At 52.3% G+C, this 17639-nt stretch overlaps 1 protein-coding gene across 1 annotated transcript in view; it reads left to right on the forward strand.

Moving 5' to 3' along the window:
* SSUH2 (ssu-2 homolog) overlaps nucleotides 1-17333 on the forward strand; it is a 30388-nt gene extending 13055 nt beyond the window's left edge. The window contains exons 4-12 of the mRNA XM_025921198.2: nucleotides 299-428; nucleotides 1683-1743; nucleotides 2819-2943; nucleotides 4469-4531; nucleotides 6226-6311; nucleotides 7468-7560; nucleotides 8099-8204; nucleotides 10276-10383; nucleotides 14882-17333. Of these exons, the coding sequence (XP_025776983.2) occupies nucleotides 299-428; nucleotides 1683-1743; nucleotides 2819-2943; nucleotides 4469-4531; nucleotides 6226-6311; nucleotides 7468-7560; nucleotides 8099-8204; nucleotides 10276-10383; nucleotides 14882-15028 (919 nt within the window). The 3' untranslated portion in view covers nucleotides 15029-17333. The remainder of the gene's footprint in view (nucleotides 1-298; nucleotides 429-1682; nucleotides 1744-2818; nucleotides 2944-4468; nucleotides 4532-6225; nucleotides 6312-7467; nucleotides 7561-8098; nucleotides 8205-10275; nucleotides 10384-14881) is intronic.
* Nucleotides 17334-17639: the final 306 nt, after the last annotated feature.

Here is a 17639-nt window from a genome sequence, read left to right on the forward strand (position 1 = left end):
TTAAGATTCTCTAAGCTCTTCTCCTGAGCCCTGCACTTCAGCCACAGCAGTGTTGCTGTCCTGTCCTCTAGAAAGAACTGCCTTGCTCCCGCTGTGGGCATCTGTTCACACAGTTTCCTCTGCCAGAGGTTCCTTCCCCAGATGGACCCCCGAGTGCCTCACCACTACCGTGGCCCACGGCCTGGCCCTTCCCTTCTCCTGACCTCCATTTCCATCTGCATCAAGAGGGAGCTGGCTGGCCCTGATGAGCCTGCAGGCCCTTTCCAGAGACCCTGCTTCTGTGCTCTGTCCCCAGCAGAGTCCCCTTGGTGACAGAGGAAGTGGCCCGCGAAGCCCTCCTCAGCTTTGTGAGCTCCAAATGCTGCTATGGCAGCACAGCCGCCGGTGACCTCATCATCCAGGAGCTGAAGCAGCAGACGTTGTGCAGGGTAAGGGGGCCTGGGCCTGGCGGTCGCCTGGGAGGGCTTTAGGCTTTGGGGCGGGGGGTGGCTTGCGTGAGGTCGAACGGGAGAAAGGAGTCTTGGGGGGATCAGTGCATGTGAATAGCAGTGACACTGAAGTGCCTTTTGCCACTCCTCTGGTCTGTAGTTGTGCATGATGACACAAGGAGTCATTACCAGTCTTCACTGCAAAGCTCAACTGTGCTCGGCATCATGGGTGGCATATTACACGTATGTCTTATGAAGTCCCACAACTGCCCTGCACAGTAGATCTTACTGTCACCAGTTAAAGGGGAGGAATTCAAAGTTTAGAGAGGTAAAGTTACTTGCCCCAAATTTACAGCTAGAAGTGACAGAGCTAGGACGTAAATTGGGTTCGCCGTCACCAAAGTCCATGTCTTTAAATACATGAGTAACCTGCTTCCGGGAGAGGTGGGCCAAGAAAGGCCCATCTACTCCCCTGGATCCCGCCAGTCACATCTGTGCCAAGGAATCGTTTATTCATGACCCCTGGGCCCGAAGCTCCAGGGAAATCTTATGTCTGTTACTGAGACCACAGTGGGCACTTATGTCCCCTTCTGCATCGACAGGGCCAAGGAACAGCTTTTAAGTTCACATTTTCTAGTGCCACTGGCACAGCCATCCTCTGGCAAGTGCACCATCACACAGAAAGCATAGAAGCCTCACAGGCAGTGGTTAGAGCAGGAGCCTAGGGGAAGAGGCCCCTGTGTAGCTGTGTGATCTTGGTCAAGGCAACTGACCTCTCTGAGCCTCTGTTTTCTCCAGTGTCAGAGGAGGAGCCAGGTGATGTCCAAGATCCCTTCTTGTTTTGTGATTTTGTGGATGAGATCAAGAGGGAGGACCTTGACATCAGGCAGAAAAATTCCTCCAAAGGGGACGTTTGAGGCAGCAGATTCGACTGGCCTCCATCTGTTAAAGGGCAATTGCTGTCCCACAGCTTGCCTTATAGAGCATTTCTGGGTGTAAAGAAATGGGAGCTGAAATCAGCCTGTGAGCCCATCGGGGGAGATTTCCTGGGGCTGACTGACCTCCCTGCAGGCGTCCAGGGGCATCTGGAGCAGAAATCATCTTTGCCAGCTGTTCAAAGCAGCCTGTGGTGCTGGGTGTGGGGCCTTTCAATTTCCCGGGGAGCCTCGGCAGGTGGAAAGCTTCGTCTTTTTTCACAATGCTGTCTTCCTAAAGGGCATGACTGTGGACATGCTGGTTTTTTTTTCTCTGTAGTATCGACTAGAGACTTTTAGTGAATCCAGGATAAGCGAATGGACATTTCAACCCTTTACTAGTAAGTGAAATCAGTTTACTTGGGAACAGATATGGCAGGGGCTGGTGGAAAATATCAGGATATGTCTTATCCACTAACCCTGAGTGAGATGCTCTTCTGCTTGGAGCCCTGGTTTCCCCATCCTCTGTAAAATGAGAGGGTGGGCTTTTATCCAGACTTTCCAGTGTGGAACTTGGGAAATAAATCCTTCCTGTCTGGAAGTGGTTTGCAGAAGGGCCTGAAAAAGTCTAGGGTTTGCCTTTGGCCACACACTGGTGCCACCACACGGGGCTAGATCACAAAGGCAGCCTGTGTGGTTGGGTTCCCGCTTGCCTTCTAGGCCATCCCCAGTGCCTCCTTGAGTCTTGAGGACCCCATTCACTGTGCCATCCTGCCTGCTGCTGAACCCCACTAGCTGCTGAAGGTTCTCTCTGGGAAGCCCTAAGCGCTTCCTTCTCTGCTGACCACTGGTTCATCCTTTAAGACTCAGCTCCTGTGTCACCTCTTTTACGAAGCCTTTCAGGATTTCTTCACCTGCTGACCCCTTATCCAACAGGAGTCAGTCTTCTGAGTTTGCAGAGGCTTTATGCAACTCTTGTCCCAAGCACTTTCCATATCCTATTACATTGTATCATCATTGTAGCTGTGCCTTATCTCCTTGAACAGAGGAGGGGAAGGAGAAAGGACAAGAAGGTGGGGAATAGTCACCACAGTGATGGCAGTTCTTGCTTTTGATCCCTCTATCATGTGCCACCCCTGTGCTAAGCATTGCTATGCCTTCTGTTTAATTTCACTACCATCCTATATGGTAGGTGCCATGTATTTCCCCCATTTTGGAGATGAGAGAATTGCAGGTCACAGAGGTAAATTAACTTGTCTGGAGTTGCGCAGCTGGGAAGCAGAAGAGTCAGGAGTCAAACCAGGTCTGTTCGACTTCAACACTTGGGTGCTTAACCACAGACTCTGAGGGGGCCCTTAGCACAGGATCTTGCCTAATGCCTGGCATCAGGTGAAGGCTCCATCCTGTTTGGTAAATAAATGAAAGCTTGTTCTTGTAGCTGTTCACTGGCCTTACAATGATCCCTTTCTGTGTCAGACCAGTCAGTGGATGGGCCACAGAGAGGGACCTCTCCCAGGCTTTGGGACATCAAGGTCCAGGTCCCCCCGATGTTTCAGGAAGACACGAGGAAGTTCCAAGTCCCTCATTCGTCACTAGTCAAGGTAACGTGATTGTTGGAATCTTTGCCCTTCTCTCTGAGTTGGTTTCAGACTTCATAGTGCTGATCTTAGGAAGTCACTGGGTATTTCCTCAAACTTTATTTATTTATTTATTTAAAAAAATTTTTTTTAACATTTATTTATTTTTGAGACAGAGAGAGAGCATGAACAAGGGAGGGTCAGAGAAAGAGGGAGACACAGAATCTGAAACAGGCTCCAGGCTCTGAGCTGTCAGCACAGAGCCCGACGCAGGGCTCGAACCCATGGACAACGAGATCATGACCTGAGCCGAAGTCAGACGCTTAACCGACTGAGCCACCCAGGTGCCCCTAAACTTTATTTTTTAAGAAAAGAAAATCCAGAATGCAGACTGGTGGTTCATTCCTTGGCTATTAATCGGGCTAATTCTAAGGAAACCCAGTGCAAGGAATATAGACCCATCCAAAATTCCATGCAAATTAGGGGCACCTGCCTGGGTGGCTCTGTGGGTTGTGCAGCCGACTTCGGCTCGGGTCATCAGCTCATGGTTCGCTGCTGTCATCAGAGAGCCTGCTTTGGATTCTCTGTCCCCTCTCTCTCTCTGCCCCTCCCCTGCTCTCTCTCTCTCTCTCTCTCTCTCTCTCTCTCTCTCAAAAATAAGTAAACATTAAAACATTTTTTTAATTCATGCAGATTAGAGAATAGTCACATAGCGAAAGGATGATTCCATTTACTAACCTGTCACCAGCTTTAAACAGTGAACATTCACATTCCTAGACCCTCAGTGTGTTTTTATTTTTGCCCGACCAGTACACAGTAAACGGCTGAAGTGCTGAATGAAACTGATACAAAATAAAGTTCAAACTGTTTGGATTTTCAGCAGAGTCATTAAAGGGACAGAATTGGACTTCCGTCCTGTCCTATGGAAATGTAATTGCGACCTGCAATGAGGCCAACATTGTAACATATTTTGTAACATATTACAAAACCACACACGTGATATTTCCTATTCTGTTCTCATCTCTTTACCTGCCTTATTTTCACGTTAGAACTTGATTCAAGCTCGTAACCTATGAGTTTCATAGTGTCATGTGATGACCAGGACTTTGAGAGGTCAGGAGGAGGTTCCATTCTTTTCTCAGGAGTGGAAAAGCTATTTTGATTTGGTGATTAAATTCCAATAGCCAGCTCTTTGCCTTGCACAGAAATGCTGTGCAATTTTTATGGCTTCTGTTCCAAAAGACCTCTCAGCTACCCAGTGGGCCAAGGATGCCGGCCTTTGTGGCGTAGCCTGGGAGCACGGAGTTCAGAGAACAGACTGGGCTGGGGCTCTGAGGAAATGGTAACATGACCTCCTTGGCTTGGCATTCAAGGCCCTTTGATGAGGATTCAATCCTCATCAAGTGAGAATGGCTACTTTCCCTCGCTGGGCCTTACTGGCTGCACCTCTGTTTGGGCTGGTGACATCGTGGAGTGGGTGTGGGGCAGGTGAAATCAGGAGGTGCTGGGGCTTGGGAAACTGGAGCCCAGGAGAGGTTTTCACTTTCAGGAATGCCACAAATGCCATGGGCGTGGGCGTTACAAATGCAGCGGCTGCCACGGGGCCGGCATGGTGAGTCCTGTGTGGCCTCTGGTGAGTAAGTGATGATGTGGGAGGAGGCACCACTCGGGGACAGAGGGCTCTGCCCCGGATATGGGGCTCCCCCACTAACAGTGCGACCTGAGGCAAGTTGTCCTCCCTTTCTGGGCCTCCATTTGCTCACCTGCAAAATGGGTAAGTTGGATTGGGCGTCTGCTACTGGCCTTTGTTCACTGCAGTGGTTTATGGTTTATGGTTTCAATTCTTTTCCTTTTTTCTCATTCATTTACAAACATTTGTTGAGACTGAGTACACACTCTGTGCTGGGCCCTGTAAGAGGACCCCGTAAGAGGTGGGCCTTCCCACTGGGAACCCTCTGTCTTTGGGTAAGACCGACAAGCGACCAGCACTTGCAGGATGGGGAGATGAGTCTGAAAAAGTGACGTTCATGGGAGCTTCTAGAGGCAAAATATAGATGGGGGCCTTGTGTTTGTGTCCTAGAGAGCATGATACATTACCACAAACTGGGGGTGGGGGGGCTAAGACAACCGATTTTTATTCTCTCACATTTCTGGAGGCTGGAAATCCAAAGTCAAGGTATCCATGGGGTTGGTTCTTTCTGGAGGCCCCGAGCCACATTTCCAGCTTCTGGCAGCTGCCCCCCAGTCCAGTGCACCCTGGCCGGTAGGTGCACCACTCCATTCTCCGCGTGTGTCCTGGGGCTCCCTCAGAATGTGAGGACACCAGGCGCTAGATTTAGGCCCCACCCTCGTCCAGCATGACCTCATCTGGACTAATTCTATCTTCAAAGACTATTTCCAAATAAAGGCACATTTGGAGGTTCTGGTAGCTATAAATTTTGGGGGGTGGTGGTGGGGGAGATACTGGTCAACCTAGTACAGGTCTGTAAGCACACTGCCAGGCTCTGGTGCCATCAGCCTTCGGGGCTGCTCACCACACTGGGAGTCAGATCATGCCCCTTATGTGTCCTCAGCTCTCCCCATTTGCTCCTGATCTTTTGGACACATATTGACCACTCGCCACGTTAAGCCATGCCTTCCTCCATCCTTCCCTCTGCCCACCTGCCTTCCACCCTCTGGATGCCCACCTTCCACCTGCTGTGTGCCTTCCTCTGCCTACTCACAGGCCACCTGTGGCGCCCGCCTATGCCCTCCCACCCGTCTCTGTCTCCTGTGCCCTTGCTCCTGCCATGCACCCCCTTGCAGCCTTTGTGGAGCCCCTCCCTGTGATCTTTTGTGTTCCTCCCTCCACCCCTGCTCCCCTTCTTCCCTTCCCTCTTCCCTGGAATGTCCCCAGAGGCCTTTGTGAGCCAACTGTGGGAACGAAGCCCGGGGGCCTCTCCAAGACTGAGCTCCCCATTCCCAACTCCAGGCTCCTCAGCCAGCCCGCCCCTCTTCCCAGTCCCTCTGGCCATGGCTGTTCGGTCAGGGCAGAGTCTCAGGAGTCATGGGGATCAGAGAGGAGCAGGAGAGGATGATGTCTCAGGAGACACACAGATGTAAGGCTGTAGCATCTTTGAAGGCAACAGCTGGTGGGGCCCAAAGGTACAGTGTTCCCCTTCCATCTTACAGATGAAGGGGCTGAAGCCCAGGGAGACAAGCAGCTTGTTCAAGATCACCGGGTTGGGATTTGAAGCAGGTCTCAGGATGCCCTTTGCCCCCTTCCCTGGGAGGCCAGCAGGGGCTGAGGCCGTGGTGTGTCCGCAGGTGAGGTGTCCCTCCTGCAGTGGAGCCAAGCGCAAAGCCAAGCAGTCCCGGAGATGTCAGATGTGCTCGGGGTCTGGCAGGCGGAGGTATGAGAGGGTCTCCCCGGCACCGAGGTGAAGAGCGCTCCCTTACCAGCTCTCTTGCTTTTCATTGTCTGCCCTTCTGGAGGGCAGTCACGTACCCTGTCTTGTCGCTCCTGTGCCCCAGAGCTGTGTGTGTAGTAGGTGCTCAGTAAATATTTGTGGAGTGGGTGAGCCTTCCTCCAGGCTTGATACTTCAAGAAGAGACTAGAACTCGTCCAGCAGTCTGTGGGTAGAGACGTAAAGAATGAAGTGCTGCAGAGAGGAAGGGAGGGAGGGTTTTAGGAGGGGAGACTTCTTCCCGCCCACATGGTGGGGAAATGAATACAGGAAACCACTCGAAACAGATATCCTTAACTCTCTGAGGATCGGGGCCTAGGCAAATTCTTATTTATAACTCACTGCAGGGCCTGAGTGCAGGAGTCAAGGGAGGTTGCTTGATTGACTGAACAATCAACAGAGTTCCATCTCTGTTCACTCAGGTTTCTTTTATTTACATGTGAAAGAATCCTAATTCAAATGAGCTTAACAAAAAACCCTGCCCTTGTGAAAGAAAAGTCCAGGATTATATTTCTGGATGGCTTCAGGTACAGCAGGTACAGCTGGATCCAGGTGCTTAAGCAATGTCACCAGGACTCTGTCTCAGTCCCTCACCCGGAGGGTCTTTGTGTTGACTTCATTCTCAGGCAAGCTGTCTCTTGTGGTAAAAGAGGGGACAGCCAACAGCTCCAAGCGTAGTAGCCTCAGTAGATAGGGATATCCCTCTCCTGCTAGTAGATAAGGATATCCCTCTCCTGATAGTTTCAGAAACAGTTACAGGGCAGATCTCATTGCACTCAACCGGGTCATGTGCTCATATCTGTGTCAGCCACTGTGGCCATAGAGATGGACTGAACTGACTGGCCACGCCCAGGTCCGAAGCTAGTCATAGAAGGGGTGGGGGAAAGCCCACAATCCATGTGGGCTGGGTGGGGAAAGGGTGGTCTCCAAAGGGAAACTGGGGCACTGCCACCAGAAGCAGGAGGTCTAGATGGTGGGGAGTGGAAGCCAGTGGTGTTCACCTTAGTCCACCTCTATGAGGAAGGATTTGGGGGTGGGCGTGCTGGAAGCCGCCAGGACCCCGTGACTTACGTGAGTGGTGCCGACCATGTGCCCCTCTCAGGTGCAGCACGTGCTCAGGGAGGGGAAGCAAGACCTGTGCCACCTGCAAGGGGGAGAAGAGACTGTTGCACTTCATCCAGCTGGTCATCATGTGGTATGTGGCTGTGGCCCCATGGGGGAGGCCAGGGGACATGGCCTGGACTGGTTTCTGCAGAGAAACTCCACTTGGTTGGGGCTTTCACAATGCAGGGTTCTGCGCTGGGAGAAAAGGGCTTTAGGCCACTTGGGAGGGGGGAGGTCCCTGGGGAGAGGCAGGGTGGGTGGCTGGATGCTGGCATGCTCCACAACGGACAGACCCGAGTTCAAATTCTGACATTGCCAGCTTCTAGTGCAGCAGCCACTCAGTGCCTGGGCCTTCCCTTCTGGGACTAGAGTCCCTGTGTCTTAAGTTCCCATGTCAGGGAAGGCTTCCCATGCGCTATGGGTTTCCCTTGTTGGGCCCCTAAGGGCTTCACAGGCAAGGACAGAATGAGGTAATAGAACAGAACTGTCAGTACTTCAGTTTCCCACTGTACAGATGAGGATGCTGAGGCCCAAAGAGGCTAAAGAACTTTCCCAAGGCCCCACCGGTAGTCATGCAAACCCTCCAGCCCACATCTGTCCGATTCCAAACCTATCCTCTGCACTTCCAGGAAAAACAGCCTGTTTGAGTTTGTATCTGAGCACCGGCTGAATTGCCCCAGGGAGCTCCTTGCCAAAGCCAAAGGACAAAGCCTCTTTAAGGACGAAGACACCGCGGTAAGGAGGGATTCGAAGACCCTCGCATGGAAGCTGGGTTCGCCCTCCCCTCCTGTGTGTGCTGCGTTCACTCGGAAAGACAAAGACGGGCTGGGTGATGATGGTGCTTGCTGCCAAGCAGGAGAGTGACTGCTGGGGCCTGTGGGGCCAGTTGTCCCCTGAATTTCACATGCTCGACCCTGCGTTTCCTCCTCCTCCCCCCACACCCTCACACAAGCCTTGAGACCCTCTGCCCATACTAGGCACTATTCTAGGCCCTGGGGATACCGTGGAACAAAACACTCACCCTTGTAGATCTCTCATAGTCCGATGAGGGAGAAGGTAATAGTATTCCACCCCAATGTTAGATGGTTGTAAGGGCCACTGGGCCACTGAAAATATGCAGGCAGGAAAAGACACATGGAGGGGTGTGGTTTCAGCTGGTGGCCTGGAAGTGACCCTGGGCAAAGACCAGAACGGTGCGGTGGGGGAGTGGACCATGTGGACTCGAGCCAAGGGGTCCAGCAGAGGGAACAGCAGAGGGCAGTGGGACAGGAGGGACTTGAGTCGGGCAGAGCAAGCAGCTAAGACATGAGAGGTGTCAGCAACCAGATCAGGGAGAGTCCGGTAGGACAGGGGTTGGCAAAATCTGGCCCTGGCCTTGCTTTTATAAATAAGGTTTTATTGAAACACAGCCATGCCTGTCTGTTTACTTATTGTCTGTGGCTGCTTTCGTGCTGCAAGGGCAGAATTGAGTAGTTGAGACAGAGGCCCTCTGGCCTACAAAGACTAAAATATTTACTGTGTGGCCGTTTGCAAAACAGATTTGCCAACCTCTTCTGTATGTCTTGGCAGGGAACTTGGCCTTTATGGGATATCTGAGCAGGGTCATCCTGTTTTCTCTGAGAGAGGCCAGGTGCTCAGCCTTTTTCTCTTCTTTCTCTTTCTCTCTCTCTCTCTCTCTCTCTTTCATTCATAGTATGTAGCCTTTTCAGATTGGCTTCTTTCACTTTATAGTATGGATTATTTTTTGTTTATTTTTTTTTAACATTTATTTATTATCGAGAGACAGAGAGACACAGAGCATGAGCAGGGAAGGGGCAGAGAGAGGGGGAGACACAGAATCCGAAGCAGGGTCCAGGCTCTGAGCCGTCAGCACGGAGCCCGATGCGGGGCTCGAACCCATGAACTGCGAGACCATGACCTGAGCTGAAGTCGGATGCCCAACCGACTGAGCCACCCAGGCGCCACTGTGGTGTGGATTTTTAAAAGTTGAGGCACAAGTGACATACATCATATTTGTTTCAGCTGTATAACGCAGTGATTCAATATTTGTATGTATGGTGAAGTGATCATCACAATGTCTAGTTAACATCTCTCACCACAGTTACAGTTTTTATTTTCTCATGATTAGCACTTTTAAGATCTAGTGCCTTAGTGGCTTTCAAATATACAACACAGTATTATTAACTATTGTCACCATGTCACATCCTCAGGACTTACTTATTTTATACCTAAGTTTGTACCTTTTTACCACCTTCTCCCATCTCACCTTCCCCCCGCCCCGGCAACCACCAGTCTGTTCTCTATCTAGGAGTTTGTTTTTTAGATTCCACGTATAAATGAGATCATATGGTATTTGTCTTTCTCTGAATGATTGATCTCATTTAGCATAATGCCCGCGACGTCCATCAATGTTGTCTCCCACGGCAAGGTTTCCTTCTTTTTTATGGTGGCATAGTATTCCTCACCCGCCTTTCTTCACCCCAATCTGACTTCCTATGGGCTCAGTTCAGGCATGACCCTTCAGGAAGCCCCACCCCAAGCCCGAGTCAGCAGCAAAGGTGTGCTGGGTGAGAGTGGGCTGCAGGAGAAGGATTGCTCTCTGTCCCACAGCCCCGCTTTCTTGGTTGGAATTCCCCAGGAAGTCAGGGGCACCTGGAGGTTCAACAATTCCCACCCACTCACTTCCTGGCCTCGGGGGCCCTTCCCTGTCTGGGCTTGCTTTGTGCCCCGTGTGAATCAGAGCTGTAAGGCTCCAGGTGCTGACACCCTGGGTCAGGGCAGCGGGTCGGCTCTGTCTCTCCCACAGGTGTACCCCATTGTGGATTTCCCGCTGCGGGAGATCTCTCTGGCCTCCCAGAGGGGCATTGCGGAGCACAGCGCTGCCCTGTTCCCCAGGGCCCGAGTCCTGCAGCAGGTGAGTGGGGTAGGGGTCGGGGGCTGTGGGGAGGCCAGGCTTCTGGGGCCAGGCTGGGGCTCCTGCTGGGGGGGGGCCCTTCCAGACAAGGGCGGGAAGGCGTCAGTTAGGGGAAGGGTGGAGGACAGGAGCCCCAGTTTAGGAAGGGGGTCAGTACTGGAGACTGACCTGAGACTCGTGTGGCTGGAGGGCAGAGAGCAGAGCACTGTGGGGCCTCCACAGAAGGTGGGACCACTGGAAATTGTGTAAGATTAGGATTCTTATCTTGAGAGCAACTGGAAGCTATTGTAGGGTCTCAAGCAGGAGTGTGGCAGCGAGATCTTGATTTTAACCTCGTGGGTTAGAATCTTCAGAGAGGGGCAGGTGGGGAAGTTCAGGATTCAGGGCTTACGCAAGTCTGGCACCTAGAGTTCTGCCCTTCAGGGCACTTTCTAAATCCAAGGCCTGTCTTCTCCCGCCTCCCTTGGGGAGCGGTGGAGGCCCCCAGGGTTAGGTTGCTTTCGTGCTGTGTTGGGATGGCCACTAGGTGGCGATGTTGCCTCTTGCAGCTTTGAATGGTCCCTGCAGCCAGCTGCTTGATGAGGGTCCCTGGAGGAGATGGGGGTTTGGCCTCTGGAATGGCCAGGGCCGAGCTCCCTGAGTCTAATAGGCTTAGATCCAGGTTCTCCTGTGTCCTGACATTCTCCTGGGCCAGCTACTTCCTCCTCCCCGAAGTCTGGTTTCTCACCAGTGAAAAAGAGACGTTAACACTCCTTCAGAGGGTTTGCTTTAAGTGCTTGGAAACTGCCGCTCAAAATGTCCCTTTTTCTGGTCCCTCTGCAATGAGTATGTCCCCTTCCCTTTCTTCACATCTCCCCTGTTTGCAGGGGAGAGAAGGATGCATTTAATTAAAAAGTAATGAATCCCATCTCGGAGCTGGATTGGGGGCACCGCAAACTCAGAGACCTGCCACGGCCGGGTGGTAACATGAGTGAGAGAGCCGTCTTCTCCAAAGGAGCCAGCCACGACTCATCTTTGTGCAGGCACAGGGGCAGAGATTTTGGACCCTCTGAAAGCCAGACTTTTATAGGAAACCTTCCAATTTTTCAAGATTGAGAACAAAACTTTAAAAATGCTAGGAATACCATATGGGCTGACGGGCTGGCTTTGGCCTGTGGGGTGATGTCAGCTACCCCTTAGTCTAGCCTGAACCCACGAGTTTTCCATTAAATCAAAGGAAGCTCAGAGAGTGGAAGCAATTTACCTAAAATCACACAGCTTCTTAGTGCAAGAACCCAGGAGTAGAACCTACTTCCTAGCTCCAAGTCAAATGTTATTACTCACTGCACTCAAGGCACACCAGCGGCTCTTTGAAAGCCAGTGCAGGTTTATGGGGTTATCAGCGAAGGGGGATCTGGGGCCAGACACTGCAGGGATGGGACCTGCTTGTCATCTCTGGCACATACACGTGGCTCTGAGCCACGCTCTCCCCTCCTGAAGGTCTTGGTGTCCTCATCTTTCAAATGAGCTGGGTTGGACCCTGCCTTAGGTTGGGCTCTGCAGAAGCAGCTTTGAGATGACAGCTTGTGTGCAGGACATTTGTCAAGGAAGGGCTCCCAGGAGGAACCTGTAAAGGACTAGGGGAGCCAGCATGGGAGGGGCAGGGGTCACACAAGGGTGAGGTGTGGCGAGGGCCCAGCCACCACCCTGTCCCAGGGGACCTCTGTGCGCTTGTTACACCTCAGCAGCTCTGTGCCTGGAGACGAGGGAACTGGCCTCTTGCTGTTTAGCCCCGTCCAAACATTGGGCACAGCTTCGCAGGCACTTTGTGCATTCTCTGTGAGACATGGGCTCCATAACTCAAGGACAGGGCTCTGAGGAAGGACAATGGGCTGTGAGCAGCAGAGAAGAGGCAGATTTGCAGGAGCATGGGTAGGACAAGAACCTTGTTCATGGAAGACCCAGAACATCGTCTCTGTGGGACTTTGCTCTTGCGGAGCTCATATTCACGGTGTGGGTCACATGGAGAGCCCCCAGGATTGAGGTGTCTACTCTAGGAATGGGCCTGTCAGCTTGTGACACTCGTGATTATCCTGAGATTCTTTTATTTCTGAGACTGATAATTTGAATCCTTTCTGGGCCCTTAATTTTGACAGCTGGGGAAACTGAGGCCTGAAGAGGGGAAGTGACCTGCCCGAGATCACACAGGATGTTGGTGGCAGGCCTGGGTCTCCTGCGGCCTTCCCCTAGAGCGTAGTCTTGTCTTGGGCAACACAAGCCGTCTGTGAACCAGTCCCGGAGCAGGGAAATGTAAGCCAGGGGCAGACGGGTGTGTCGTGTTAAAAGGGATTAGCACTGAGAGAAAAGGGCTCTTGTGAATCCCTTCCTCAAATTGTCCTTTGGTCCTGCATCTGGAGACAAAGGTGTCCGAGGATAGTTTGTTCAGGTTTGAGAAGTTAGCGAGTGGAGTCAGCCCGAGGACACACCCCTCATGACACCGTGCCCCGTGCCCCGCTCTTGCTCTCAGACTTGGAATCTGCTCATCCTGGGGGCATGACCAAGGCGTGTCAACAGACCCGTGGCTGATTACAAGGTAGCCACCTGATGGCAGCTGATGTGCTAACCAATCAGTAGCCTCAAACCTGAAGACCTTTTGCATCAGAAGCCAAGGGAGGCAGGAGAGGGTGGTATTGGTGTTGCTCTCCATTTGGTTCTGGTAGAAAAGCCTGGAAATGAGAGCGGCCCTGACCATACTGCCTAGGCGTTTGGAGCAGTGATATGGGTTCCCACCTCCTCTTGCCTGTTGGTTCTCATTTTGTGTCCTCCATACCAAAACGTCAAAGAGGGGTCTTCTACCTTTTATTTCCAAAACTACCACTCAGAGACAACTTTCTGGCTTCTGGGAAGTCTCTGGATCTCATTTGGTTATCTCAACAACCCTGTGGCATAGGAGCTCTCACCCCCATTTCCTAGAGAAAGGAAGTTAAGATGGCACAGAAAACTTCATGGAAGATGCGCTCCTTGACTCTGAGTCCCCTCTTCCTGCCGCAACATCACACTGCCCTTCAGCCGCCCCTCCAGTGGAACAGGGGTCCTTTTTTTCACAGCCCCCCTCCCTGGCCTGTTTCTCCTTCCCTGAAGGCCTCTGGACCTTCACCTACACTGAGAGAGCTGGAGCTATTCCCAAGGAATGGAACATCCTGAAGGAGGAAGGTCTAACCCTGGGCCATCCACACCACTTCCCTCTGGGTTTGGGATCCCCCAAGATGTGAGTCTGGGACAAAGAAGCAGCTTGTGCTGGAGAACGTTGGGGTTTTGACACAGAGCCTGGCCTGCAGTACATCCCCAAGGAAGCTTAGCTTGAGTGATGAGGAGTGACTTTGCTGTGTCCCCTGTATGGAGCTGTCCCAACACAGCAGTACCTAGCGCTAATGGGGGTGGGTGTTTCAGCTGGACGCCCGTGTTCTCTCCCAAGGTGGTCTCCCACGTTCTATGCAGGGCCCTGCAATTCTGGAAGGTTGTAGAGTAACTGCTCAGCAGAGGGGCCAGAGAATGGGACACTTCAGGACCGCTCTGCTGGGGGAAGTGAGTGCCCCAGGCTCTCAGGTACAGGCCACGTGCTGGGAGGAGTGTAGAGCACTACCCACACGGACCTTGACCTGGATGATGTTCCCAACCTGAAATTCCGTGAGCCCATGGGCCTCAGTTTCCCTGTTTGTAAAAGGAGGGGGGGTGTTTGAGAAGGACTGCTTTCAAAGGGAGGTCAGAGCAAAACCATGGTGGGAGAGGGAGGGTCCTGTGAAAGTAGCCTGAAGCAGACCAGCAGACTTTGGAATTTCTTTGGTGTCAACGTTTAACCTTATATTTTAGTTCAGATTGTGTCGTGGACTCCCTAACATCTCCATGGTTGTTTTTTTTAAATTAAACTTATTTATTTACAGAGCATGGGGGAGGGGCAGAGAAAGATGGAGAGAGAATCCTAAGCAGGCTCTTCGGTGCCAGCACAGAGCCTGACATGGGGCTCAAACTCACAAACTGGGAGGTCATGACTTGAACGGACATCAAGAGTTGACCGCGGAACGGACTGAGCCACCCAGGCACCCCTCCATGGTTGTTTTAATACAAAAATGTTTAAAATGACTTTCTCTTCCACCTTTCTCTGCCCTTCCTCCCCATCTAAAAATTAATGCTTCTGGAAGATGTCCTGTTTGGCTGGTGGCTTTCCATACACCCTGGGACGTCCCTGGGGATGACTCCCTCCTCCACCCCCCCCCCCCCCCCCCCCACTTTCTGAAACATAGAATCAGATAGTGGCTAAAGCTGAGAAGTCGGTTTGGGCCAGAGCTCAGTGTGTTTGAAGGAGTGTAGTATGAGGTACATCTAGAAAGGCATATGGGAGCCAAAACGCCAACTCCAGAGCATAAACTTCATCCCACAGAGTAGTAGGGAGCTACTGAAGATTCTTGAGCAGGCAAGTGACTCGAACGCTGAAGTTTTTCTCGGCCCGTTGTTTCCCCAGCGCCAGACCATTGAGCTGATCCCCGTCACGGAAGTCCATTACTGGTACCGGGGACAGACATATGTCTACTACATCTATGGCACTGACCACAGGGTACACGTGGTGGACTACCCGGACCGGTACTGCTTTGGCTGCACCATCATCTGACAGGGCACAGCTGTCTCCACGGCCTGCCAGTCTCGTTTGCCACGGAGCACAGCCGAGGTCCCCGAGCTCACTCATCGCTGACTCCATTGAACCATCTTGTATAAACCCTGGTGTGTCCTTTCAGACAATTCGGCTTATCATCTGTCAAGCCACAAGTCTTCCCCAGAGCTCGCCTGGTGGAATCCAGCACGCGTTTAACCTACACACGTTTCTTCACAACACATCATTGAAATGGCCGGGGCCACGCCTCCGGTCTCGAAGCCAGCGCCCTGATCGAGCTTGCAGTTTGATTTTGCTTCTTCCTTGACTTGCTTGCCTCAGTTCTGTTGTGCCACTGTCAGTGCCTTTGGCCCAGCTGAGTGTTACTGAGATGTTTAAAGGTCTCCTACAGATTGGCTGCCTCTTAATGCATACCAAAGAGTGCTCTCGAAGCATCAAGAACAAAATTTAGGGGTGCCTGGGCGGCTCAGTTGCGGAAGCATCCAATTCTTGATCTCAGCTCACGTCTCGACATCAAGGTCGTGAGTTCAAGCTCTGCACTGGGCGTGAAGCCTACTTAAAAAAAAAAGAGAAGAGAAGAACATTTACACCCCATTCTGTGGGCTAGGAATTCAGCTAATGTCACAGCGGAGATGGTTTATCTCTGCTCTGTGATGTCTGAAGCCTCACGGGGAAGATTTGAACACTCTGGTGCCTCAAAAGCAGGGGACTGAAATCATCTGAAAGCTGGTTCACCGAGGGGTCTGGCTGCTGATGGTGGCCGTTGGCTGGGACGTCCGCGAGGGGCCATGAGCTGGACACCTACATGCGACCTCTCTGTGCAGCCTGGGCTTCCTCTCCACGTGGCAGCTCCAGGGGTAGACGCCCCGCACACACACCCCAACTGAAAAACTAGAGATCTGTTTCCAGGCCAGGGGACAAAGCTGCTGTATTGGATGGTGACACGGTGCATATGTGAGGGTCGGCTTTGGAGCGCGATTTGGGGTATATGCGGGTTCTTACATCACCTGCCTACCTTAGAACCTGCTCACATGGAAGGGTGTTCTGTGAACCCAGTCACGTGCAGCAAGGCTGGGTGGGTATGGAAGATGCTCTGAAGACTGAACGCCCAGGCTGTTTTGGGGGCCAGGCAGGCCGCTGTGCAGCTGGTTGGGGGTAACCAGAGGCCCCTGTCATACTGTTCCATCCGCACCCTACCCAGAAGGGAATCGCTACACACCGAGAGGGTCAGTCTGCGCCCTCTTGATCCCCAGGCCCCTGCTGGCCTGCAGCCCTTGTCCACCTCGGTGTGCGAGGATGTGGACATAACAGGCCTGGTTAGAAGAAGCTTGGGATGTCTGAGACCACCCCCCAGGGCACTGTTGACAGATGGTATGCAGATGAGCACTTCACCTTCACCTGTTACACCCCACCCCCCGGAACTCGCTGTGTCCTGTTCAGTTACTCCTGTCGCCCCTTCCCCACCAAGCCTGGCCGAACTACGTACCGGTGGGGGTCTTGCTAACCGGGAGCCGCAACCCTGGGAGGGGTGTCCTGCTCGCTTGGGACCACCTGGCAGACAAGGGGAAATGCAGAAGCAAAGGGCTGTGAGCTGGGAGACCCTGAGTCACCTGAACTGGCAAACCTTCCCGGCTCAGACTTGGCCCCTGGATCCAGCTGCCCCCCGCCAGTGCCACAGGCTCCGCCTATAGGGGAGGCTGAGGCCAGGATGAGGTGCACCCCTGGGTGGTGGTGCATTCTGCCCCTGTGGACGGACTACTACGGGAGAGTACTACAAGCCTCCCTTCCTCCTCTTCCTCCTGTAGCTCTGTCACGCTCAAGTCTGGGAGGCCAACACCTCTAACCCTGTGGTTCCTCCAGCTTACCTCTGTGGGCCTCAGAGGGGATGCTTCTGGGGGCGTTTGTACCAACGGAGGGCATGGGCTTTGTTTGTTGCAGTGATTGGAAGGGACACGGTTGGCATTTGGTAGATGGAGTCCAGGAAGGCGGGATGTCTAGCAATCCGTATGACGAAGCCTGTGTCACATCTTACCCAACTTGCAGATACCCCACTGACATTCACAGAGAACCTGGTTACACAAAATCTCAGCAGTGGCTGAGATTGATGCAGTGGTAATTCTTATTTAGCGTTCGGCTCTGTTCTTTGATTTTCCTGCATGTCTTGTTTGAGGTTGCTTCTGGATCTCTTATTACCCTGAAGTCCAAAGGAGTAACTCCCTGACGACCCCATTACTGCTCCTCATGCAGTCCTGCCTGAGCGTCCACAAATTCACATAACGTGCATTAAAATATTACTTTCTTCTCATTCCTCTGCAATAGTTCAGTTTGTGCATTCAATTGCTTTTTTGTTTTCTGTTTTTAAAAACAGGGTAGGTAAGTGGTCTATACATGAGTGTCCCTTTTAGGATAAAAAAAAAGTGTCCAGTGACCAGTACATACTGTTGGTGTGTGAACCCAAAGAGAAAATCTAGCTGGAATAAAGCGGGTCCGGAGAGACTGTTCCGGTCGAGTACCGGTGGGTTACTAGCCACAGGGCCCTTAGTTCCCATGGTTCTGGCAAAAGTCCCAAATAAATCCTGGGTCTTCTGGCTGTTTGATAACAGTCGTTTGT

This window comes from Puma concolor, chromosome A2 (assembly GCF_028749965.1).
Source record: "Puma concolor isolate L17-30 chromosome A2, mPumCon1.1.hap2, whole genome shotgun sequence".
NCBI lineage: Eukaryota > Metazoa > Chordata > Mammalia > Carnivora > Felidae > Puma > Puma concolor.